This window comes from Phocoena phocoena, chromosome 3 (genome assembly GCF_963924675.1).
Source record: "Phocoena phocoena chromosome 3, mPhoPho1.1, whole genome shotgun sequence".
Lineage (NCBI taxonomy): Eukaryota > Metazoa > Chordata > Mammalia > Artiodactyla > Phocoenidae > Phocoena > Phocoena phocoena.
The window spans coordinates 145,109,064-145,135,331 of record NC_089221.1 but is presented as its reverse complement, the minus strand read 5'-3'; the positions used below and the strand labels follow the sequence as shown (position 1 = coordinate 145,135,331).

Below are 26,268 nucleotides of genomic sequence, written 5' to 3'. Positions count from 1 at the left end.
CAGAGGAGGAGGTGGATGGAGAAGCCCGACTCCACTCCCAGCACCAGTTCAAATCCCAGCTCTGCCATGTTTTGACTCTGAGCGTGGAGCAGTCGATTTCTACCTCTGAGTCCCATTTAGAAGGTGGGGATAATCACCCTAGCATGCCACAGGGAAGCCGGGATGATTGAATGAGTGATGTCTCTCCAGTTCCTCTCCCAGCACAGAGTACGCACTCAGGAAACAGGGACCCCTGGGATTTGGTGCCCTAATCTCAACCTTCAGAAACATGCCTTTGCATCCCATTTTCCTCTTGCCTGAGAGGACAAAAAGGAACCCCACAGTTCAGAAGGTGGAGAGCGAGACAGAAACATCCTCTTTCCTCTGTACACATGAACAAATGGGGCAGCGAATTTCCGAGGACAGGAATAGTCTTGGCCGAGAAGGTGCGTGATGGATGAGGCCCAAATACACATCAACTCTCCCCAGCTGGGGTACCTCGACCTGGGTTCTCCCACCTGTCAGACAACATGCTTCTGCCCGTATCAACCTATGCCTCCATCATAGTCAGAGAGACAAAGACACTAAGAATCTTCACTCTGGGTCAGGATACCTGGAGCGCAGATACGACGTGAGGGTGGGCTGAACGGTATGATGGGCTAGAGGCACATACACTCAGACCACTCCATGACAGACACATATGTGTGCATGCTGGCTGCTGGGGACCTGCTTTGGGGGCAGTGACTGCTCCAAAATGGTCTGGCAATGGCAAGGACACATCTACCTTATATGAAAAAAATCTGTATGCATGGAAATCAATATATGTAAAAAAAAAAAAAAAGAATCTATGTACATATGCACATAAACACACAGGACTGGGAAATTTCTGGAGTGATACACAAGAAATTGATAGCAGTGGTTGCCTCTGTAAAATCGGGGAGATGGGTTGTGAGAGGTGGAGTTTTAGATTCTATTTAAAATCCTTCTGAACTGTTATTTATATATGAGCATACATTATCTATCTATATCTACATTGACATCTCTGTCTAACTCTACGTGAAACAAAACACAATCTGGCTTCATGAGTCCCTGCTGGTAGCTCTTCCAGACTTGGGGGGCTGGGCAGGAGGCAGAGGGGATGGGAAGGGAGGACGGCCAGGAACTTACTGGTGTTGTGGTCTATGAAGTAATCTCCAACCTGTGGGTCGTACGCCTCTTCCCATCCCAGCGGCAACTCATCACTAATGCAGTCAGCAAAGGTGAGCGGTTTGGTGTACCTGGCAAGGGAGAGGAGAAACAGACTCCGTCAGCCTATGGTCCCCAAGACCCCGCAACACGTAGGTGCTCTCAACCTCCCTGCTCCTCTGCGCTGGCCCACCAGATCTAGAAGCTTTGCACTGTGCCACCAGCTCTGCTGTCCCCGGGGAAGATGAATGCATAACTGGAGCAGCGGGATGGGAGCACCTGGGAGGGAGGTGGGGAATGTGCTCGGCTCCCAACTTTGCCACAAACTGGGCAGTGATTTGAGCAAGTCACCTGCTTTCTCTGGGCCTCTGTTCCTGCACCTCTCAGTGAGGGGGGTCACAGGAAAGGGCTCGAGGGTCAAGTCTTACTTCCGGACTCGAACTCCAGCCCTCTCTGGCTGCTCCTCCTGCAGTTCACTTGTCCACCACAGCCCCACCCCCCACCCCCCCCCCGACGCCCCCCCCCACCCCCCGGCTCTAGCCCATGCCTGTCCTACCTACTTCCCCTCTGGAAAGCTAGCTTACTGCAGCATCTAGAATAGCAGATGTTCCCTCCTTGTGAGTTTGGCCGTATTTCTTTGCTTCCTGGGCCGATTCCCAAATGCCTGTACCCACTGCTGTCCTTCCCTGCAAAATCCAGGCCAAACTGATCTTTTAGCGATAACCACCCTCTAAGTCACCATATTGTGGGGAGTGAGGTGGTGGTAATCACCCAGTCTTGGTGGCTAAGTCAGATGGACAGACAGACAAATCATCCAGCTAAACACGCACAGGTTTTTCAAGGCTGGAAAACACCATAAACCCTTGGTCAAGCACTTTAGCCAGCGTGCAGGGAGCCGGGAACCTAGGTACACAAAAGTCCGCCTGAGTGGCGCCCCCAGACGGCCCCTTTGGGTTTTCCCCATAGCTGTATCTGCCTAAAATACATATTCTAATACTCTCCCTCTCCTGTCTGCTCCCAATCCCCTCCCAGTTCTGGAAGCCCGGAAGGCTCTGCTTCAACACTCTTTAGACAGATTGGCAAACTGACGTACAACGGGACAGGAGGAAAGATGAGTGAGACGGGGTCTAGGATTCCTGATCAAGAACTTCCCTCCAAGCCGTACGAAATGACTCTCCCATCTTGTGCAATCCCCTTCCCTCTTAAACCCATTCCAAATCAAGCTTAAAGCAAAGTATGTGGGGGAAAAAGAAACACTGAAAGAGCCCCTGGTGGATTGACCTGGTGTATTCATGTACCACTATATATCCAGGGTCTGGTAGGCTAAGAAAAGTATCTATTGACTGAAGGAATGGATAGCCCCAAAGCTTCTGTTAGTCAGTAATTTACTGCTGTACTGTGGGAGACAAAGGATGAGGGCAGAGGCGTATATGATATGCAACAGACTAAGCCCTATCCAGTAAGGATTCAATAAGCATTACTTACCAGCTGTGTGAGTATGGCAACTTACTGTCGCTCTCTGAGCCTCAGTATTTTTATCTGAAATGTGGGGATAATAATAACTCTCCAGGTTGTCAAGTCAAATAAAGTCATGTTTGTAAAAACATTTAGTGCAGAGGCTGGTGCAAATGAACGCTCAAAGAACATTCTTCTCTGCTTCCCAGAAGGGGAAACTGAGACTAAGAAAGATTAAATAACATTCTCGATGTCCATAACAATGGCAAAGCTGGGATTTCAAGCAAGGCCCTCTGTCCTCAGAGCCCCCGCCGTGAGCCGAAAGGTTCTCTTGAAAGTTGACATCTTCAGTGCATCTCCTGAGCCCCTCGCAAAATTACAAGGCACCGTCTTGGAGTAAAAGAAGGAAGACGTGGGGAAGACACAGGTGATTTCCTCGGGTCAGAAGGCACTTCATTCAGGAGCACCTCTGCCAACCTGGATAAAGTTTCTGCAAAGCTGTCTTCAGTCCACTCCACCACTCCACCCCAAGCCCCGCCTAGACTTCAGAAACAAAAGACCATGTCCCTCAGTACCTCCTCCTCTTCCTCAAACTACTGTAAATGATTTGTTCCCACTTCCTTATGGAGAATGAAGACCAGTGACCAATGGCCAAATCTCATCCAACATCATTTCGTCTAACACAGCTTTGAAAATGCCTCTGAAGGAAAACTCCATACAGAGGCATACTCCTCCACGGCAAGTGACTCTATTACTGAGGACAGATTAATCTGGGAGGGAACAGGAACGCCTGAGCCAACCACAGTCAGACCTTTGTTTCTGACTCATTCCTCTCCCTGGGCTCAGCCCTGAGAAGCCCCACCTGCCAGCCTGGCTGGGGAGATGGGAATATTGTTAGTTACACTTTGCAACCTAGAAAATCAAGAAGATAAAGATTCATCTCCTCTCCACAGCTCCCTGAATCCCTGTGTGGATCATTACCTTTCAAAATTCTTCCCTGGGGATGAATTAAATGATTTCATCAATGGTGCATCTAAGCAACAGAATCCCCATGATCGGTGCTCAATAAATATTTGTAGAATGGGTGAATACAATAATGAATACCTAAGAACAAAAAATAATGGTGTGCTCTATATTTTGCCAACATGGAAGGATGCTCTTAACATACTATGAGGAAAAGCAACATTGTTGAACAAGATATATACAATGGAATATCACTCAGCTGTAAAAAGAAACGAAATTGAGCTATTCGTAGTGAGGTGGATGGACCTAGAGTCTGTCATACAGAGTGAAGTTAAGTCAGAAAAAGAAAAACAAATACCACATGCTAACGCATATATATGGAATCTAAAAAAAAAAAAAAAAAAAAAAAAAAGGTACTGATGAACCTAGTTGCAGGGCAGGAATAAAGAGGTAGACATAGAGAAGGGACTTGAGGACATGGGGTGGGAGGGCAAAGCCAGGGCTAAGTGAGAGTAGCATCGACATACATACACTACCGAATGTAAAATAGATAGCTGGTGGGAAGCAGCCGCATAGCACAGGGAGATCAGCTTGGTGCTCTGTGACCACCTAGAGGGGTGGGATAGGGAGGATGGGAGGGAGGCTCAAGAGGGAGGGGACATGGGGACATGTGCATGCATATGGCTGATTCTCTTTGTTGTGCGACAGAAACTAACGCGGTATTGGGAAGCAATTATACTCCAATAAAGATCTATTAAGAAAAAAAAGCTACAGGATACTGTTACGGTATATGACATTTTGCCTAAAATGTGTATATGTTTATAGAAGAGGAACTGGAAAGATATACATTAAAATGCTATCTTGGTTATAGGGATTTTAACATAATTTAACTTTTCCCTTTCTAATCATTTTTTTAACTAGTTTCTCTGTAATATTCCTGTATCAGCTGGAATTACAATATTTAATAATGGCTAAATCTAGGCCTAGAAAACAAGTTACGTACATATCACGTTCCTTCTCTGGGCCACAGGCACTCTTCCTCTATTTTACCAGTGAGGAAACACACCCAACGCCACAGAGTTGGCAAACACCAGAGGTATAACCTGAAGCTCCATTGCCTGGCTACAGAACCTGAGCTTTGCTAATAAAAACTGACAAGACCAAGGGAGTCTCAGAACAATCTGGAACACAAAGGAAGCTATGCCCGAGATACAGATGATGAAGCTGGGCAGGGGGCAAATATGAAGCAGGCAGAAGGTACCCAAGCTGCGTCCTATTTGCAACTTCAGTATTCTTTCTATATCTTGGTGCAAAGCTACTCAATACACCGGGATAATGCACAACCGCTTCATGAAAAGACAGCTGTTTCACAGTTACCACGACAAGGGATTCACTGAGCTCTGTGTGTGAGGATGGGGACTGAGGGAGGAGCGGCAGGTCTAAAACATCCGAAATGCATCACTTTTCCAGAAAACCATAAACTCCACTGATTGTTCCAGCCTTGGACATCAAGAAGCCAGACCTGAAGTAAATGTTAGATACAAGTATCAGTAATGTACCCGACGTTGGATATCCTACCGGGGCTGAGATGCTGATTCCTGCCTGCGGTGAACACAGACATCGTGCCCCACAGGGATAAAGAAGAGGGAATCCAGAGGACCCAATGTGAGACGGAGGGGGCCAAGAGGAGAAAGGAAGGCTTCGGGTTTGATATTCAGGCTTCCCTTCAAAGCGATCATGGAAAAAAAAACCCAGAGGGCTGATATCCAGACTCCCAGAGCTCTTCCATGGGAAAGAGAAACGCTTCTATTGGAAGACTGTGCAACCTACAAGAAATCTGGACAGCGAGATTCTCTCTGGAACAAATGCCAAGAGGGAGATGAATTATTCAGTGTGCAGAGACGTGTCATTCAGAGAATAAGGATGAAGAGAAGCGTTTTTAGCTGCTGCACAAGGATTTAAACACACACACACACACACACACACACACACACACACACATGTGCACACACTCCTCTTCCCTGAGAGAGGAACTGTCCGTTTAAACCAGTCTCCCCTGGGAAACTGTGGGTGCTTCTCTGGCCTGCAGTGCTTCCCCTTGGCCAAGTGCCAAGAATGTGAGCTGGGAAGAGATGTCTGCTTTCAGATGTGGCCAGGACTTGGGGGCCTGCCTGCAACTCCCAGCCCCCAGCCCCTGTTGAAGCGATTCGCCCCAATCCAGCCCGGTACAGTCCCTTACTCCAGCCTCCAAGTCCTGGGCTGCTGAAAACCCAGATCGTGAAATCAAATGACCCAAATGCCGGAGGGGTGAGAGGGAAGGAGGGAAGAGTGCCAAAAGAGAACTAGCTCTGCCTCTTCTTAATTACAAATCTCTGAAGGAACACAAACATTCCTGAATGTTTCACAACAGGCTCTCTTGGAAAAAAAAGGGGCCCGGATGTGTTGCCTTGGAGACAGGTAGGGTTCCGTGGGTTCACCTGTCCAGGAACGCAGGCCCCTCGTCCTCTTTCCAGCTCCACATCGCCACGGCTGGCATTCAGTATTCAGACAGCGCGTCTTTTCTAAGGAGGCAGCTCAGAGAAGGAGCAGAAAGCCTTTTGCCAAGTCTAACACTGGGTGGTGATTCTCTTGGGACTGAAGAACGCATAACATATCTTTCATGTTCCTAGTGCTTCCCGAGCAATCTGAACGCTTCCCACAGTAACCTCTTTATCGCCGTCCAGCGGGATGCTGGCCCCCCCAGACCGTGCTCTCTCCGAGGGCCAACTGGGCGGGATGGCTTTCTAAAGGGCCCTGCGGACTGCATGCCAAGAACTGTCCAAACTTTCAGCCGAACCTCTCCTCCCAGCCCAGGCACAATGGCCAGGCCGGTTCTTCCCGCCCCGGGGTGTTTCACACGCATAGTTCCCATAGCTCAGGATTACACAACTCCTGAGGACACGCCACCACCGGACCTCGGCAGAGCCCCAGTACTAAGCAGCCCACACCTGCAAGGCTGGGATGGCCGGAAGAAAGTGCAGTCTTTGCAATTCTCCTTCCTCCCTTTAATTCGGCTTGGTGCAAACACCTTCATTCATTCCTTAAACGAATCTGGGGATGAAAAAAAATCACCATCTCATAGTTGGTGAGGACGGCTGAGCACACGAACCACAGCTGAATCGGAGCAAACACCCAGCTACAGAAGTGGACGAGACAGACAGGATCTTGCCCTACACTCCCGTCAGGGAGACACCCCAACCAGAAAATGAATCCACAGGATCGTTTCAGAGACTAATGGTATTCAGAAAAGTACAACAGGGTAGTGGGATTACGTGTAAGGGTGGGGTGGGGTGGGGCAGGGCAGTCAAGGGAAGCAAGGGAAGCTTCTCGGAGGAGGTGATCTTGGAGGGGAGACCAGATGGTGGGAAGCAACAGGAACAGCCAGTACAAAGGCTTTGGGTAGGGATGATGGTGTGAGGAACAGAAAAGAAAGCCGCATATCTTCACGTTATGAGCGATGGACTGGAGGTAGAGTGGGCAGAGGCTGGGCTTTTGGGGCTCTGGGGTCCCCGTTAAGACTTTGAGCGCTACCCTAGTGCCGAGCTGCAGAAGGTGACCCAGAGAGGCTCTCTGACTCACCCTCTCCTCAACTCCTTTCTCCCTCCTTTCAATCAGTCCTCCAAGCAACAGAATTTATTGCGTGGGCTTCCCTGGTGGCGCGATGGTTAAGAATCTGCCTGCCAATGCAGGGGACACGGGTTCGAGCCCCGGTCTGGGAAGATCCCACTTGCCGCAGAGCCACTAAGCCCGTGCGCCACAACTACTGAAGCCCGTGCGCCTAGAGCCCGTGCTCTGTGTAACAAGAGAAGCCACGACAGTGAGAAGCCCGCGCACCGCAATGAAGACCCAACGCAGCCAAAAATAAATAAATACATTTATAAATAAAAATTAAAAAATAAACTCAATCAGGCTTTAAAAAAAAAGGAAGAATTTACTGCATGGACACAACAGACTGGTCCCACGCCAGACACGACGAGGGCTAAGACACTTGAATAATAAGCCTTGTTTCTGCCTTCGAGAGCAGAAGGTCTGGCCAGGCAGACGAGGCTTACACTGACGGCAGGGAGTGGCCCATCCCTGTGACAGTATGTATGGCGGTTCTGCTACCTTAGACTGTGAACCCCAGGCAATGAGAGGATGCAGGGATAGTTAATAAGATGCTAGGTCAGCTGTACGGATGTGAAAGACCAAGGGGGTGGGAGAAGGGAGAGACTGAGACGACGGGGTGTAGGCCGGGGAGGCTGGAGAAGGAAGTAATCCAGGGAAGACGGTGGTGGGCTTCACGGCTAATGGGGAGGCAGGGTAGTTGCTACCCACAGAGGCTGCGGAATTGATGCTGGGCTGAAACCCACTTTCTGCTTCGTCTACAACCACAGGTGTGTTACTTAACCTCGTTAGGAGTTTCCTTCTCTGTGAAACTTAGAAATTCCAATCTCATAGGGTGTTGCAGGGATTAAATGAGATAATCCATGCAAAGTACTTAGCGCAGGGCCTGCCATGTAATAAGCCCTCAGTAAACGTGGGCTGTTAACAGCTGAGAGACTTCTGTGCTCTGTGCGCCGTGAGAATTGTGTCATCTCTCATCTTAAGCTGGTCGGATATGTTAGCTATTATCATATCATCATCATCGTCGTCACTGTCCCCATTTTTCAACTCGAGAGATACGAGTGGTGGTAAAAGAAAAATCATAAGCTCTAGAGGGGTTGCAATGCAGGCGCCATCACTTACTCACTCTGTCCACTTGGGCGTGAACCCTAACTTGCCTGAACCTGCTTCTCCATCAGTAAAGTGGGGAAGCTCAGAGTGACTACCTGTTAAAATGAGCTATGCTTGAGCCCACGGCACACAGGGCTCAACCAACATTACCTGTTCTTATCAGTTAGGGTTTATAGCCCTTTCCATGATGAGGCAAAATACTTGTTCATGCTAATAGCCAATACGCCTTGTACTGTATTCCACCGCCTCCTTTCCTGGACGACTTGGGACTGCTTCAGCTCTCTGTTTTTTTTGCGAAATTAAACCAGAGAAAGTCAAGAGGTGACAGCGGGATTGGCTTTGGCTCTCAAAATTTGTTCTCTGAAGGAGGCATTTACAACCAGGAATTTCCAAGTTTTCTTTCCCTCACACACTTCCGTCCCTCTCCTCTCAAAACACCTGTCTAGACATTCTGATTACTCGACCCCCAGACTTCCTTGCTTCCCTACTTTGGTAGGACTGGTTTATCCAGAAGCTTTCTTGGCCTAGTCACTGCCTCTCATTCCTGGCATTCTCCTATGGGGAGGGAAAGTTCCAGACTGTTCCCCCTACCCCCTTCTAGCCTTTAACCCAGGCTTCCACAAACCAGTGGCTAACCTCCTCCTGCTAAATCTTGCCTTCACTCTGCCCCCCGCCCGAACTGAGTTCTTGGGATCACACACCTGAGCCTTGGGCCTGTTCCCTTCCTTCGCCTCCATCCCCACGTCTTTATGCCTACTCATCCCTGGATGCCCTCCAGCTCACTGACACAGTGGTGTTTCTGCTATTTCTCTGCATCTCACTTGCTGGGATTTAAGATTAAGATTCTGAGAACCAGATCGTGGATTAGCCTAGGCATGGCCAACTGACTACGGGGTGGCCAAATTCAGCTTATAGATAAGTTTGTCTGTCTACTACAGTGCTGTATTTTAAGAATGGAGCTAGCGTGCCTTTTGAAGGCAGGCACTCTCTAGCTGCACATAGTCCCCACTGCTCTCTAACATCTTTCTCCTGCATCTTGTCTTGTGAAGAGGCAGCACAGAGCAGAAATTAGGAGCACAGGGCTTTGGAGACAGACTCCTTGAGTTTAAATCTCGGCTCTGCCAAGTTTCTAGCTCTGTGACCTTGGGCAAGATACTTAAGCTCTATTAGGCCCAGTTTTCATACTTGCAGAACAGGAGAAATAATAATACATTGACTGAGCATGGATTCTGTGCCAGGAACTGTTCCAAGCACTTTACATATGTTAACTCACTTGGACCTCATAACAACGCTTTCAGGTAAGTACCATTCAAACCCACCTTACAGTGTTCTTCGAGGATTAGATGAGATAATGGACGAAATATCACTTTGGTATATAGTGCGTGCTCAATAAATGTGAGCGACTCATTATTATTTTCATTGCTGTCCAAATGAGGCACCTGATGCAGGGGTATTAAGGAATGTTAAAACTGAGTGTGACATCTGGGATCTGACTAATCAACTCCTCGTTTTATTGGTGAGAAAACTGAAGCACAGAGAGAAAGACTTGCCCAGAGCCACCCAAGGACCCAGTGGCAAGGCTGAGACTAAAACCCGGGGACCAACCCCAGGCCTGCATCACACTCATGACACCAAGAGATCAAGTCAGCCTGGTGCTGAGTTCAGCTCCATCTGAGATGCAGCAATCATCTGAACAGCCTTCAAGAAATAGTTATTGATAGTATTGTTCTGGGCTAACTAACCATGTTATACTGGAAGAAGAATTATCACTGTGCCAGAACCCGTATGAAACTATGAAGTTCCCATTCATGGATAGACAAGGTTGGGAGATGGGCCCTTCGTTTTGCTTGTTCCCTTGTTGGAGGGTAATTCTCTTAAAGCCCAGTACCACAGCAGAACACAGCACTGGGTATACATGTTTGCCCTTCACCCAGCTCCATTCTCATTCCCGAATTGGGAGTTAGGCTAAGGAGGTTCTGTGCCCTATAGAAAGGGCCAACAGAACCAAATGGGACTCCCAGTTCCCTCTCTCTTAGCTGTGTAATCTTAGGCATCCCTTCCCCAGCTCTAAGCCTCAGTTTCACCATAGGTATAAAGCAGTCATGAAAACGTGCCTCATAGGGCTCTGGTAGCATTGAACGAATTAGTACGTGGGAACAGCTCAACAGAGCCCTTGGCGTGTGGTGCTGGGCAGACATGCAGAACTCCTCCTTTTTGTATTTATGACCCTGAGGGCACTCAACCCCCAGCTTTGCTCCTTTCTGGTCCCAAGAGCTGGGTTTCCAAGGGGTCCTCCCAGGTGCTGGGCTGTCCAGGAGCTTCCAGCTTGACGGACAGAGGCCAAAGCCACCCTTCCCTGGAATCTGGCCATTCCTGTTCCTTGAGCTCTGACCCTCACCCCAGGCATGCAGCCTGAGGAGCTGATCCTTCTGGAAATGGAACTGGCCATGAAGGCTTCTCTGGGATCCTGACCTGTGGCTCCTTCCATGACAACACAGTTTAGGCAGAGCATTGGGAGGGGAGTGACGAGATCTGGGTTTGAATCCTGATGTTGCCACCAGATGAACCAGGCCCCTGGGGAAGGCACCCACCCTCTCTGGGCTTCCCATCTGTAAAATGAGGGAGCTGAGATGTCACATTTCTAAGGCCCCCTTTGCAGCTTCAGCATTCACAAGTCTTCTATCTTGCCGGTCCCCAAAGTCAAGGGCATTGTGAGGCTGCAATGAAACAATACATCTTTTGCTGAAGGTCAATTAAGTACTAGGCACTGGACCATATGCTCTATGTGAAATACATGATGTCCTTTACCTTCACAACATTTCTGCGAGGCAGATGCAGCCACCCTCATTTGACCAACAGGAAATTGATGCTTCACAGGAATGCAATAATAATAATAAAAGCTGAATTTCACTGAGTATTTACAGAGTACACATAGACTCTGTTTCAATGATTCTGAGCTGCATATTTTAAAAATACATTTTAGCATCTCCGAAACTGGGATGTGTGTTAGCACTGCTGACATCTTACGACACTGTCAGCCAGGCAGCGGTCCTGATGGAGCTGTCACCACCCGTGTGTGCACAGACATCAAAGGTGTCATGGGCTTGGGATAAAATCTCAGAGACAATAGTGGAGCACTTTTAACCCCTAGGAACCAAATGATTGTGGGGAAGGGTGGAGAAGGCAATGAACAGACACGTTTAGCAACATTCCCAAAGCAGGAGTGCAAGGGAGGCTACCACTGCATAATTGCCATGCTGGCTGCAGAGCCCAGCACCAGGGCCTTTGAGCTTCTCTGTGGGTCCTATAACAAGGCTGCATCACCAACACTCTTGAGGGCACAGAGGACGATGATATTAAAAGCACAGACATCAGTAATTCTGAGCTAAAAATTGACTCCAAAGAAGTGGACCCGGAATGAGAAGATGTATTAGGAACACTGGAGCTTTATTTTTGTTCAGGTATTCCTTTTTTTTTTTTTTTGGATGTAAAAAAGCGATATGTGTGTAACAAAAAAACCCCTAAGTTCGAAAGATGTATTTTGATGAGTATGAAATAAACACTCTAGTTAATTTAAAAACGTTGGGTCATAATTTAATCGGTAGCACTTTTCCTTTCTTAGTGGCACATAAAATAATGGTGCTTCTTAAAATTAATGCTATGTTGATTTGTAATAACCTTAAGCTAGAAACAATCCAAATGTCCATCAATAGGGGAATGGACAGACAAATGTACATCCACGCTGGAATACCACTCAGTAACAAAAAGGAACGAACTATTAACACACACAACGATACAGATGAATCTCAGAAGCATACTGGGGTAAAAGAAACCAGGGAAGAAAGAGACTGTACTGTACGATTCCATGTATGTAAAATTCTAGAAAATACAAACCAACCTTAAGGACAGAAAGCAGATGAGTAGTTGCCTGGGGATGAGCAGAGGGAGAGGGGGATTATAAAAGGGCACAAAGAAAGTTTCGGGGGTGATGGGAATGTTTGTTATATTGATTATGAAGACAGGTTCATAGATGTATATGTGTATGTCAAAATTCATCAAATTGCACTCTGTAAATACATACATGCTTCAGTAATTCCTCAATACAGTTGTAAGGAAAAAAATAAAGGAAAACCCCATATTCAATACTATATGATATTAACTTATTTAAAATAATCTAAGTACTACTATTAGTTCCATTTTACGGATGTGGAAACTGAGACATGGAGAGGCAAGCTGATACATCCCGGGACACTTAGTTTGTCAGGAGGCAAATCCAACTGGCTTCAATTTTCAGCTCTGCCACTGAGTAACTATAGCCAAGTCCCTTCCTCACCCTGGACCACTGCTTCCCCGTTCCCACCATAAGAAGATGACACGGCGATCGCTAAAGGACCTTTCAGTACTGAGTTTCTAAGACTGTGTCCTAAGGAATTGTCCAAGATCACACAGCCACAGAGGAATGGATCCTCCTGGCACTCAGGTTTCCTAACACTCCCTAGTCTCCCTGGCCCATACGCACTCGTTCTCTGAACACCCCTTCTGACTTCCCCTTATTGTATACAGCGGTGGTCCTCAGTCCTGAGCTGCGTCAGAATCCCCTGGAGGGCTTGTTAGCCCACAGAGAGCTGGGACCCCCTCCCAGAGTTTCTGATTCTGGGCTGCACTGAGAATTTACATTTCCCACAACCTCCCAGGTGATGCCAATGCTGCTGGTCCCAGCACCATACTCAGGACGACTGGTGTATAACATCCCCTATTTAATAACTGCAGGAACTTTAAAAGCGGTATCGAACCTTGTGTTCGAGAAATCCCTCTCCTTCTCCTTCTTTATCAAAGCTTCCTGCCTCCCATCCCACTCTCAGGGCCTGGTCATGGCCGCCCAGCCTCTCTCTGAGCACAGTCCTGCAAGCAGCTGTATCAGCCCTTTCCTAGTGTTTGCTGAGTTCCTGTCCCACACAGTGTCTTGCCTGAGTTTACACAGCCAGTGAGCACACAGAAGCACATGGACCTGATTCCGGAACACAGGTTCTTAACCCCTCTGCTCCTCTGCACTTAGTAGATCCTCTGAGCATCACTTTCTGTCCTCCTACATGAAACCAGCCCTCTTACCCTCTGCATCCATTTGCAGACAGAAGGCCAAGCAGAGCTGAGGGGCGGGGGGTGAGGGGGAGTAATTGATTGCACCCTGGCCTACTGGCTCTACAGGTGCCCCTGTTCCACAGGTGTGGGACTAGACCACAAAGCCCACTGGCCCCATCTCTGCAACCACCAAGGGTGTCCTGGGTGCCCTTTGTGTCTTCATATTCACACCCGTCACCTCCTGCTGTAACCCACACGGCTTCTATCGGCCCAGGCCCTCCACACTCTACCTGCAACCTCTGGCTGCCCTTATATTTATATATAAGGGGCTCCAAATGCCTGGCTTCCAACCAGCCCCCTTCTCCAGGTCATTCCACCAGGACCACCAGCAGAAGCCCTTTCAAAGCTGAGCCACGCATTTCACACTACAGGCATCCTGCCAGAGCTCCGGGGGGACATGGCATTGGACCCCCTACTATTCTACGGGCTACATTGGCAGGGCAGCCCCCAGGCTGCCTGCCCAGGCAGGTAGGGCCTTCCTGATAACCTTTCCTAGATGCTCTGGCTGGCATGTGTAGGAAAGCACAAGGCAGCACGGCCTGGCCATGTCTGAGAATCTCAAAATCTGTAGATGCCCAAGTGTTTGCCGACGGCATCACGGTGGGCCGACTGATCTAGCCCAGAAGCTCGCCTTGCCTGTCCACGTGACCGCTATTTCTTTATTCTCCAAGACCACAGAGGCCTACGGTGACTGATTACAAAGGAGCTCTGCACAGGAGGTGAAAAGAAAAATGGTTTTTACCTCTGCAAAGTACAACTTTAAGGGTTTATTCTCCCTCCCATTATTTCTCTTTAAAGACGAAAACAGACCGTTGTTCCCCAAAGGGAAGCCCTACCTGCGAGTCAACGTTAAACACCAAAGTGTTCTGAGCTGAAGGCGGCTGAATTAAAGTCAGCAGCGAAACAAATAAGCAATTAAAACAGCTATTTGGGGAAGCCCTGGAAAGCAGCAGATACAATGTGAATTATCCATTCACGCTGCCAGCATGACTTCTGGGCATTGTCCTCTGTGCCTCTGTTCTCTTGCTCCTGTTCATTCAGCCGTTCAAGCACAGACAGGGGACACAATACGCTGGCCCTGGGACATGGGTGCCTGAGCGAGTGGGCACAAACACACGAACACACACACACACACACACACACACACTCCACAAGGAGGCCAGGTGGCCACTCCAGATGGTGAGCCACATGGAAAAGAAACCCACAGGTTGGCAGACGCCTTCAGCTCCCGTGCCAGGGGAGAATATATGAATTTCCAATGGGCCCAAGAGGTATGTGTGTGTGTGTGTGTGTGTATGTGTGGTGTGTGTGGTCACACAAGCGCGGACGGTATGGGGGGGGTGGGTCACAGGAAATCACCTGTGCAGTGCAAGAGAGAATATATATAGTGTTTCTAATACTCCACAAGCTTCCTAGCTGCTCTGGGATTGATCCGGGGGGCTTAACAGGCAATGGGTGGGATCTGGACAATTAGCTGAATCCCACACTGAGCCCACCCAAGGCCTAGACATAAAGGATGAGCCACTCCCCCGCCCCTTCCCCGGGCTTGATGGGAGGGCTCTATCTGTGCTCTGAAGCCATGAGCCCCTCCTGCTGCCTAATCATAGGAGCAGCATTGTGATGTCATACCCATCCAGGTGACCCTGGACAAGTCCCTTCCCCTCTGTGGGCCTCAGTTTCCCCATCAACGAAACCAGGGGGATGGACTCCATCTCAACGCCATCCTTCCAGGTCTGGCATTACACGGTACATGAAAATCTAGCATCTTGGAGGTGACGTGCATGCTCCTGTTTTGACCCAGGGTCAAACCTTTAGCGAATAACAACACTAACACACAGCGCTTTAAGTGAGCTAACTGTCATTAACTTCTCATAGCAATCCAGTTAAGTGGTTCCCATCACGATCCCATGGTACCCAAGAGTAAACGGAGCCTTAGAGAGAGATGCTAAGTTGACCAAGGTCGCTCGGCTATTCAGAGGTAGACTGAGGATCGGAATTCAGGTCTTGACTATTCCTTGGAAAGTGAACAGAGGTGGTGAATCTACATAATTGGGAGGCCGGAAGAGGTTAAGTTTTTAAATACCTTGGAATTGAAAACCATCCCCTGTGGTTTTAAACTATAAAGTCTGGTAAGGAGGGAAAGTTAGGGGGCTATTTTTGCTCTGGCTACAAATATTAGGGACGAACATTAGGAATGTTTATTAGGAACGCCGTGGGTGAGGCTGTGAGAGCTGGGGAAGATAAAGAGAAGAAGAAGGTGTGTTTTAGACAAATTGGAAGAGATGTTCGCTCTCTCGGAGCCCAACCCACGAGCAGAAGTCACAGCTGACAAAGGACAGGAGCAGTCAGAGAAGCATCTGGTTCCTGTAAGAGAAGGGGCCTCAAGAACTTAATCCACTTCCTTGAAGACAAACGCGTCCACGACTTGCTGCTGTTCTGACCCTACGCAGGTAGGAAGATTTATACACAAAGATGTTCAAGGCAACATTATTTACCATGGGAAGAAAAAAATGGGTACAGCCTCAGTATCTGTAGGGAATGAATTCGTTGGTAAATTATGGTTATAATCACTTGATGCAACTGTTTGAAATGGATGCTCAGGAAGCATTTTGAATGACAGAAGGGAGAAGGTTTATATTACAGAATTGAAAAGAAATCTAAAAAGCAGGTTACAAAACTGTGCATGCAGCATAATCTTACCTGCCTGCAAGTAGAAGGGAAAATGACTACGAGGGAAAATGCCAAAATGTTGACAGTGTTTGCTGTTTCACTGCCGGGGATGAGGTTTAGGTTTGTTTGTTTGTTGTTGCTGCTCTCATAACCAGAAATAAGACAAAAACCCCTAAAAATACCAAGTACATTTTTCAGTCCTTCTATCCAGAACCTCTTACTCCACCTTCATAAAAAAGCCATTCGAAAATGAAACCTCATTTTCCTCTTATAGAAAAATTCAGAGTCTAGAAAAGCATTAAAATATTGAAAGAAAACAAGCATAAACAGTAGTTACATGATTCCTGCATAGAACTGGGGCCACAAAGCAGTGTGGAGGCCAATGAGACCCCCAGCATGGCCCTGGTCCAGCTGCCGGGAGAGGAACAGAGGCAGCCCTCCTGGGTCTCTTCCCTAAAGTCTGAGACCCCAGAAGAGACAAGCTTGGGAGTTTGTCTAGAGATTGATGTGAAAGGCCCTGAGGAGACGTGAAAATCGTTACAGTAAGTGCCCTACATACGAACCTTCAAGTTGTGAACTTTCAAAGATGCAAATGTGTGTTCACATGTCCAATCACGTAAGTTGGGTCACGTGTCTGGCGTACATTGTCACGTGCGTGCATCCTCTACAAGTGTTTGTACTTTGGGGTACTTTACAATACTGTAGAGAGTACAGTAGTAAAGTATCTTTATAGATAAAATTGAATCCAGCCAGGAACCAGAACCTGTGCCATCAACGTCAGGCGTGAGTGAAATTGCAGCTTGCCCTCCGTCTCCTGTTGCGGACGATCCTTCAGCTCTACCATCTCCCACCTCCTCTCCCTCCTCCAGTCAGTAACTCTTCTTGCCTGTTCACTCGATGCCAGCCCCTGGCATGCCAGCTGTTGTACTGCACTACTGTACGTTTCAAGGTGCTGTAAGATGAAAACTGTTCAATTTTTTTGTTTTTTTGTTTTTTATGTATTATTTGTGTGAAAAGTATTATAAACCTATTACAGTACAGTATTATACAGCCGATTGTGTTAGTTGGGTACCTAGCCTAACTTTGTTGGACTTACAAACAAACTGGACTTACAGGGGCTTCCCTGGTGGTGCAGTGGTTAAGAATCCGCCTGCCAATGCAGGGGACACAGGTTCGAACCCTGGTCTGGGAAGATCCCACATGCCACAGAGCAACTAAGGCCGTGCGCCACAACTACTGAGCCTGCGCTCTAGAGCCCGTGAGCAACAACTACTGAGCCCGCGTGCCACAACTACTGAGCCCGCGTGCCACAACTACTGAAGCCCGAGCGCCTAGAGCCCGTGCTCCGCAATGAGAAGCCCGTGCACCACAACGAAGAGTAGCCCCCGCTCGCCGCAACTAGAGAAAACCCGCGCGCAGCCAACAAAGACCCAACGCAGCCAATCAATCAATCAATCAATAAACTGGACTTACGAACACGCTCTTGGAATGGAAGTCGTTCTCACGTAAGGGACTTACTGTTCTAGATAATCTCCCTATCGACATCAGGGTATGGAGAACATAGGAAAAAAACCCAAAAGATTACCAACCACCCCAAATTAGGTTTTGCTGGAGGAGTGCTAGTGGAGGGTACAAAATAAGGGGCAGCTTGAAATATTTTGTGTGTCAAATAGAAAGCTGATAGAGATCAGAACACAAACCGTTATAAGACCATGGTTAGGATACTCAGCAGCAGGCGCTGTTAAAACAACTCTCACCCCAGTCTCTCTGCCCTGAGAAGGTTCCGGCTGAGGAAAAATGGCAGCAGCTTCCTGCTGTTCCCGGTAAGGACACACCACCAAGATCACCCAATGCACACTGCAGGCTCTTTCCCATGCCCCTACCTTTGCCTTCACTGTTCCTTCTGCCCAGAACATTCCTCCCTTCCTTCCCTTTTTTTAAAACAATATATGTACTTTTTTTATGTGTTTATATGTCTGTCACTTCCATCAGTTTCACAAGGACTTGAGCAGCATCTTATTCATCGCTGTAACCTCAGCATCTTATATGAGCAGACACAGACTGAATGTTCATTGAATGAATAAATGTACTCACGAAAGAGCAAACGAAGAAAGAAATGGTTCGCGGGAATTCCCAGCAGGGTTCAGAGCTAGGTCCTCTACGTTCCAAGTTTTGCTTGACCCAACAAAGAAACTTGTGATCGGGTCTTCAGAGTGCCTTTGCATTCCTGACCATATTTGATTCTCAAATACCCATCACAACAGCGGTATCGTTATTATCTTGACTAGTAATCAAGATCTTGGGAATCCCCCATTTTACAAATGAGCAAACCAATACTCAGAGACTCTCCTAAACCCACAGGGCTCCCGGGTCCCTGTTTGTGCCAGGACTGGACATGGGCCACGGGAGCCCTGGTCCACTGCTCGGTCCCCTCCTGAACTGTCTCAATGGCTCTCCCCTGTCATTCCCAGCTGGTAACTGGAGAAGAGTGTGGAAATGGCCAGTTCTCCTTCCCCGGGGAATGGATTACCCCCTGGGGAGCCAAGGGAGGTCTCTGTCTCCTATTCCTGTGTCACTTCCATTAGTATAATCATCATCACGCAGAAGCGAAATTTTCCCTGGCACGTGCATTCCACAGGCCTTGGAGAGCTCTGCTCAGAAGTCCTGGGAGAAGGAGGTGACACCCGAGGGTGGACACGACCCTTGTGGATTGTCTATAGGCGTCAGTTTCTCGGGAGCCCCTGCTGGCTCCATCACCACACGCTCTCCCCAGATCAGAGCAGGGGCTGGGCCGGGAACACTCCCAGCCAGCTGACTTAGAAGCCGGCTTGGCACTCACGTACTTCGGCTACTTTTCCACAGACACCAACACAGAGGGGCCCAGAGCCTTAACCAGGTCAGGGGAGCGGGCAAGGGTTTGGGGACCACGGAGACCTGGGTCCCCAGCTGTGACAGCTCGCGCCAGACTCTTCACCTCTGTGGGCCACGTGCAGCCGGCTCCCCCAGCACGGAACGGGGCTCACGAAGTGTGGGTTCCTTCGCTGCCCTCGACTTCCTCTCCTGAGTGAAGCCTTCCAAGAAATACGCTTTTTTAGCTCCTTAACAAGTCTGATCAGTAGAAATCATGTAGCCAGATTTCATGGTGGAAGAGGAACATATCTGGGTCAAGTGCCAGTGGACGAACCAGGATCTTTCCCTTCTGGCTCGCTCCCCATGTCCTACATGGATGGGGAAACTGAGCCTTGAGCCTCGCGCTTTCACAGTCCATGGCCTGGACCTTCACCAGCTAGATTTCCAAAAGCCCCCAGATCTCTCCCATTTGCTCTCATCAGGGTCCCCAAGGGAACCACTGCCATCTTGCTCTCTCTCTCTCTTTCCTCTGGCTCTCAGCCACCCCCTCCCCGCCTCTCCCCCTCCCCACTTTGCAGCCCCCTTTCCTCACTCCTCCAGCTGTTGGCTTTCTTGGTTCTCCTACCCACTCCCTTCCTGCTCACCCACCCCACCCCATAAAAAACTCCAAATAAATCCAACCTGGTCACTCCCCTGCTTCAATCCCTTCAAAGCCTTGCCACCCAAACCAGGAGGAAATCCGAACTTTTTGCTGTGGCCCGGTCCCCTGCCTACCTCTCCAGCCGTATTCAATTCTCAGAACTCAACGACCTCATGCCCACCTCGCAACCTTGGCTCACACAGCGCCCTCTGCCCGGGATGCCGCTACCTGTCCCCACCCACATGTCTGTGCACAGTTTTTGCATGGCTGATCCCTTCTGTCGGCTCTCAGCCGCAAGGCCATCTCTAAGAGGCCTTCCCAGGCAGCCCTGCCTGAGTGGGCCCTCCCATCACTTTCTATCACTGTATCGGTTGACATGTCTGTCTGTCCCACTCAAACGGAGCCAAGCTGCCGACCTCACCACTGTCTCCCTACGGCAGACCACAGCCTTAGCTGGTGCCTCTATTCTGCTGAATGAATGAAACAGAGGACTTGTGAGTACCCCTTCCTCTCCAAGGGGGAATTTTTGTTTTGTTTTGTTTTTTAAGATTGTTTTGATATGGACCATTTCAAAGTCTTTATTGAATTTGTTACAATATTGCTTCTGTTTTATGTGTTTTTGGTTTTTTTGGCCGCTAGGCATACGGGATCTTAGTTCCCCGACCAGGGATCGAACCCCTCACCGCCCCCCAGCACTGGAAGGTGAAATCCTAACCACTGGACTGCCAGGGAAGTCCCTGGGGAAAGGTTTTTGAGTTTCTTTTTTTGTCTTCCTTTCCCTCCCTCCTGAGGCACAGTCCCTGAGCCTAACACTTACAAAGCCAGCACCAGACTCCTACAGAGTTCCAGGGGCACGAAGCATTCCAGGGTCTGTTACAGGCTCACGCTTGAACCTCAATGCCCTCCACACGGTCCACAGCAGACTGGAAACTACCAAAGAACAGGCCCTGAGAACCCTCCTTGGGAAGGCTTTGAACTGATGGGGCCAGAACAGGTCCATGAAGAAGAAACTCGCTGATGGAGGGGATGACATGGGCCTCCAGAAACGTCTCTCTGTGGACTGGCAGAAGCCAGACCCTGGAACTCGGTCCACAGTGAACACCCAAGGGTCCTGTTAACTTCAGGAATAAGAAGTTATTTTTGTACCTAGGACAGGGCTTGTGCTGGCCACATCCCAGGCTCCCATAGGATGGAGGAAAGAATGATTTTTTTTAAAGTAAGCTAAAATACGTTCCAGAAATTTATCCAAAAAAAAAAAAAAAAAAATACAAAAAAAAAAAAGAAAAAAAACCCCAGCATTTTAAAACAATTAAAAAAAAAGAAATTTATCCAAATAGTTGAAATGCTGCTTTTCCTTAGAGAACAAGCAAACCAGTGCAAAAAGATTCAATAATGAACCCTGGTTTATGTCTGCTCGACGGCATCAATATTGAAAAACAAAAGATGAAAAAACATTAATTTTTGAAGGAGCCTAAGCTAATGAACAAATATCTTTTACAGAGTTATTAGGTGCCCAGCACTGAATACCTTTCATGAACTTGCACCCAGCTGGAAATAAACACACAAACATATTCATTCACGCAGGATAACATATATGAAGGCATGAAAACAATGAGGACATTGTTCAAAATGAAACTTGCGTGAAACGGGCCACAGGATTCAAAGAAAGGAGAGCCCTGCAGGCTGGCTGCTCCCAGGAGGCTCCCGAGAGGAAGCAGGAAGTAGCCTGGGTCTTGAAGGGCAGCAGCTGCAGTCAGCACAAGTAAATAACATGGTATGTCCTTCAACCTCCACAACCAGGCGTGTACAGCAGAGGAAACGAAGGTCTCGAGAGGGGCTGTGATGGCACACAGCTGAGGAAGAACAGCCCTCAAGACCACAGTCCAGGCCAAGGGGGCTGGGATCCCTGGGGGCTTAGAAAGGCGAGGAACAGCGACCCTAATTCTTTGGGGCGGAAAGACTCAGCAAGGTCAGAGCAGGCCGATGCCAGGAACAAGGCTGTCGCATGTTTGCACATCAGCAGCATCTTGTCTCTTTGCTTAAGAACTTCTCATGCAAAGGGCAGGAGCTACCTCGGGGTCTGGAAGAAAATTCTGGAAGGAAGAGGCAGGCTGGTCTTGGGGCTGCTCCAGGGAAGCCCGGGAAGGAGCGGGGAAGGTCAGTGGTGGCCTCTTCTTAGGGAAGGCAGGAGAGGGAAGTGAGCAGATCTGCAGAGGTAAGCCTGGGGTGCCCCAGGGATGAGAGGCAGCTGGGAGGGGCTGTCCCGGGCACCCTAGAAGGACCCAAAATACACAGAAAGGTTTCCATGTGGGAGCGAGGCTGCTGGTGGAGTGGAAGGGACATGGGTGTTAGATCACACAGGTCTGGGTTCAAGTTTGGGTTCACGCACTGATCACCTGGTAAGTAACTTCACCTCATTAATACTAATAACAACAAGAGCTCTCAATATAGAGCATTACTATTTGGCAGGCACTGACCTAAGAGTTACAAGTATGAACTCAGTTTAATTCTCCTAGCAATCCCCTGAGAAGATACTATTTTGTAGCATTTTAGATGGAAACTGAGGCATGAAGAGGTTGAGCCAGTTGCCCAAGCCCCTACAGCAGGAAAGCCAAGCTGCAGGGCTGGGAATTTAACCCGGGCCAGCAGGTCCTGTGCTCTTAACCACCAATGAATAAATAAGGGAATAAAAATAAGAATACCCTGCAGAGTTATTTTGACAATCAGAAGGAAAAAAAAAAAAAAAAAAAGTCTGGGAGGCTCTCGAACCAAGCTGGAGCTCAATGAATGATACCTGAATAATTACCAGATGAACCCAAAGCCCAGCTGAAGCTGCCCAGGCAAAAGAAATATCTGCCAACGGTATACTGTGTCTTTCTTCGTAAATGTTATTTCAGCGCCCAAGGCTCAGGGAGGTTAACTTTCTTAGGGTCCCAGAGTCGGGAAGCAATGGGGATGGGAGACCAACTGTGTCTCTGTTTGTAAAACACACCGTAAGGGCGTCCGGAATAATATTTTTCAAACCGTGTCCGTTAATGTTTATTGAGCTCTTGCCTGTGCCAGGTTATGTGCTCAGCGCTCTGTGTGCCTTGTCCCACTTTACACTCCCATCTACCCTCTGAGGAAGGTACTTGGATGACCGCCAATACCCAGGAGAGAGGAGCCCACCGCTGGAAAGGAGCAGCTCTGGGCTCTGAATCCACATGGGCTCCTTCGACTACACCAGCGGCCCCTCCAGGATGACTGGGTAGAGAACGTGGAGCAAACCAGGGTGGAGAGCGTGTGGGGAATAAGACATCCCGGCCTCAGCTCTGAGTGGAGAGTTGACTGAACACCACCATTAGGATCTGAGTGCAAACAGGGCACCTGAGTGGGCAGGTGGCACCCAGCACAGGAACAGCATACCCATGGGCGGGCCTCTGTGCTGCTCTCCAAACCCCCAGCCTCCCTGCCTTTCCCAAACCTCCCCTCTGCCTGAGATGCCCTACCCCCTTCTCTGGAGGTCAGAATCCCCCCTAGGGGAGCACCCTCTTCTCATCTCCCACAGCACTTCCTCTGGACCCCTCCTTCCGTCATGTCCTGCCTCGTAGCACTATCATTCGTGTCCCGCTCTCTCTCCTACTAGAGTGGAACTTGCTTCAAGGCAAAGTCTACGCTGGATTCCTTTCTGAATCCCTCCAGTATTTTACTTTTCCCATGTGTATACGATGCTTTTTGGTGGCACACAGGACAGCGTTATGTGGCATACATACAAGGCAGGACTAGGCATTGGCTCTTTCAGTGAGAAAGTGATTCCCTTTTCAATCCCCCTTCAGCTTTTCAGCTTCGATCAAGAACAGAGTCGCAGGCTGGTGATACAGTGTCTTCAACCTGCAGCGTCTGCCAAGCTCCCCCCCCCCCCTTTTTTTTTTTTTTGCGGTACGCAGGCCTCTCAACTGCTGTGGCCTCTCCCATTGCGGAGCACAGGCTCTGGACGCACAGGCTCAGCGGCCATGGCTCACGGGCCCAGCCGCTCCGCGGCATGTGGGATCTTCCCAGACCGGGACACGAGCCCGTGTCCCCTGCATCGGCAGGCGGACTCTTAGCCACTGCGCCACCAGGGAAGCCCCAAGCTCCCCTTTTAATAAAAAGAGATCAGACTCCAGGTTCAGACCTATTCTATTGGCTCTTACCAAAAACTGGGAAGTGGGAAATTGGGAAGAGGGTACACCAATGACTGAGGTTTGAGAAACTGACGTAACCTGTTGCCTGCAATGTTAGACATTAATAAACATGTGTTGAGCCTATAGCTGAGTAATCCAATGAGCAGAGGAGTGAATGAATGGATGAGTGAATGACCATGATAATGACAGACTCTCTTCCACTCCCTTGCTCCCCTGTCCTGCCCTTGGCCAGATACCCTTCATCTTTGAGTGGACAGAATAGAGCATTTGCTGGAAAGTAGGGACCCAAGGAGACGTGGGAAAAGTCAGTCCAGAGGAGGAGCTCTCAACCTCTGTTCGGGTGCCCGTCTGGCCCACGTGGGCAGCCCCCGCATGGACTGGGCCCTGGGGACCGGCAGCGGATGGTACGGAGGACAGTTGCTTGGGTTTTGCCACCAGGCACCCATCTCTGCCCTTCGTGGTGAGCGTATTGCAAATTTCCTGGGGAAATCACCTCTCTAGGATTCTCAGTCCGTGTGCTTTGGTGGGAAGTTGAATTCAGCCCAGCTCTAGAGATGGGCATTTGTTGTGGGCCTGACCGAACCCCATCCTCAACCCCTGAACCCTGCTTCTGGTTCAGAGGCAGGCAAGTGACCCAGTATGGACCAGTGAGAGTTGACCACAGGACTTCTGTCTGATCCATGAAGGAAAGAGACCCCTTTTTGCACTTGTCTTGAATCCTAGAAGCCACTCGTGTGGAAAATGAGAATGAATTCGATAGGGCAGCAGGGGGAGTCAGGAGATGGAGAGAACCCAAGTCCTGAGGCCATCATGAGAGCTCTGCAGCTGACAGTTACTTCTCTTTGTATCTTCCCAGTATGTGCCCAGTCTATCCCTATAGAATTTAATGCCCAATGTGGCTGAGGGCAGCAATGACCTCCTGGAGATGGACAGTGAAACAGGTGTTTCGAGCAGCACAGGTGGAGAGCTGATGTTGGGGGGGGGCCCTGGAAGACGGGACCCACGTGGATTACCACCCTTTCTGCTGGTGAAATGTTGAGTACTGCTTTGAGGAAACAAAGGCACTAAGGAGGCTGCTTTCGGTCATTGACTTGGGGCTGGTGCAGCTACTGGTCCAGACCAACTCTTCCAAAAGTAGGAGGGTTTGGGAGACCCTGGCCCAGTGGGTCAGAGGTTGTCAACCCCGCTCCCAGCCCTGCTCTGACTTCCGTCCGCAAACAGAAGCAAAGGAAGGAAGAGCCAGTGTAACGAGGTGAAAGAAAGCTGCAATCCTTGAGCACCTATCCCGTGCCTAACAGCAGACCAGGAGGTACATCCCAGGTTGGAGCAGCCACTCACGGACTATGGGACCTCGGGCAAGTCCTGTGCCAGGCGCTCAGTAACTCTTAGAGGGCTGGTAACGCCTGCCTGCAGGGCTGTGCCAAAGGCAAGGCTGAATGGCCACGACCAGGCCCTGCAGAGCGGGACAGGAAGCAGAAAGCTTTCACAGGGAATAAAGGGGGTCCTTGAGCTTCACGCTGGAAAACGTTTAACATGAAAGAAAACGTAACAAAAATAAAAGCCTCCCTAAGTTTGTATGGTAGGAGATGCGGTAGACAGAAGGAGATCTCAGGAGGCTGGCTCAGAAAAAGGTGTGCATGGGGAGAACTGGGCAGGGGTGTCAGAAACCTAGATGCCCAAGAGGACCTGCCCCTCTGTGACTGAATGACCTTGCAGGTCCCTGTGACACAATTATGGGGCCCTGGTAGCGAAAGGACTTGTAGAAATCATCATGTCCAGTCATCTCACTGTGGAGGTGGGGAAAGTGAGGCTGAGGGAGTGAGAGTGACGTGGCCTTGGTCACTCAATGGTAGAATCGGGAAGAGAACACAGCTCACTCCTCCATTTACCAGTTCTAGAACCTTGGGCATGTCCATTAACCTCGCCACGACTCAGTTTTCTTCTCTGTAAAATGGGGATAAGAGTAGTCCCCAAGGACAATGTGTGTACACTACTGGGCATTGTGTTTGGCATGTGGAAAGCCGTTGAGGCACGTTAACTGTTAGAATTTTCGGACTACTCAAGAACCTGTCCACCAGAAGAGAAACGAGAAACTCTTTTCTTCCCACGTCCCTAAGCGAAGAACCCAAAGTGTAGTTTAGGGTCTGGTCACCCCTAGCCCCACCCTGACCAAATTCCTTATAGGCCACCTTCAGGAAGGGCCCTTGTAAGGTTCTTTCCCAGGTGGATCATTTCTATCTTCCTTTGTGTTTCCCAAGTGGACCCTAACCAGACTACTCCTCCATCCTCCCCGTCCCCAGCTCTCCAGAGGGAGCCTTTGCATTTCCTCCTTGGAGAAGCCCTTGTTTGTGATGGCCATCACCTCCAGCTGGCAAGTCAACAAGGCTCTTCTCTGGCCATCCGACGTCGAGGTGGGATAAAGGCAGGCCTGTGCTCCCGGCCAAGCTCCCACCCCACCCAGGAACTTGC

General features: G+C 49.2%; 1 protein-coding gene across 1 annotated transcript in view; it reads right to left on the bottom strand.

The window, feature by feature from the left end:
* The window catches only part of WWC1 (WW and C2 domain containing 1), a 152,667-nt gene that overhangs the window by 74,245 nt on the left and 52,154 nt on the right, over positions 1–26,268 (bottom strand). The window contains exon 2 of the mRNA XM_065873535.1: positions 1,147–1,256. Coding sequence (XP_065729607.1) covers positions 1,147–1,256 — 110 coding nt within the window. The remainder of the gene's footprint in view (positions 1–1,146; positions 1,257–26,268) is intronic.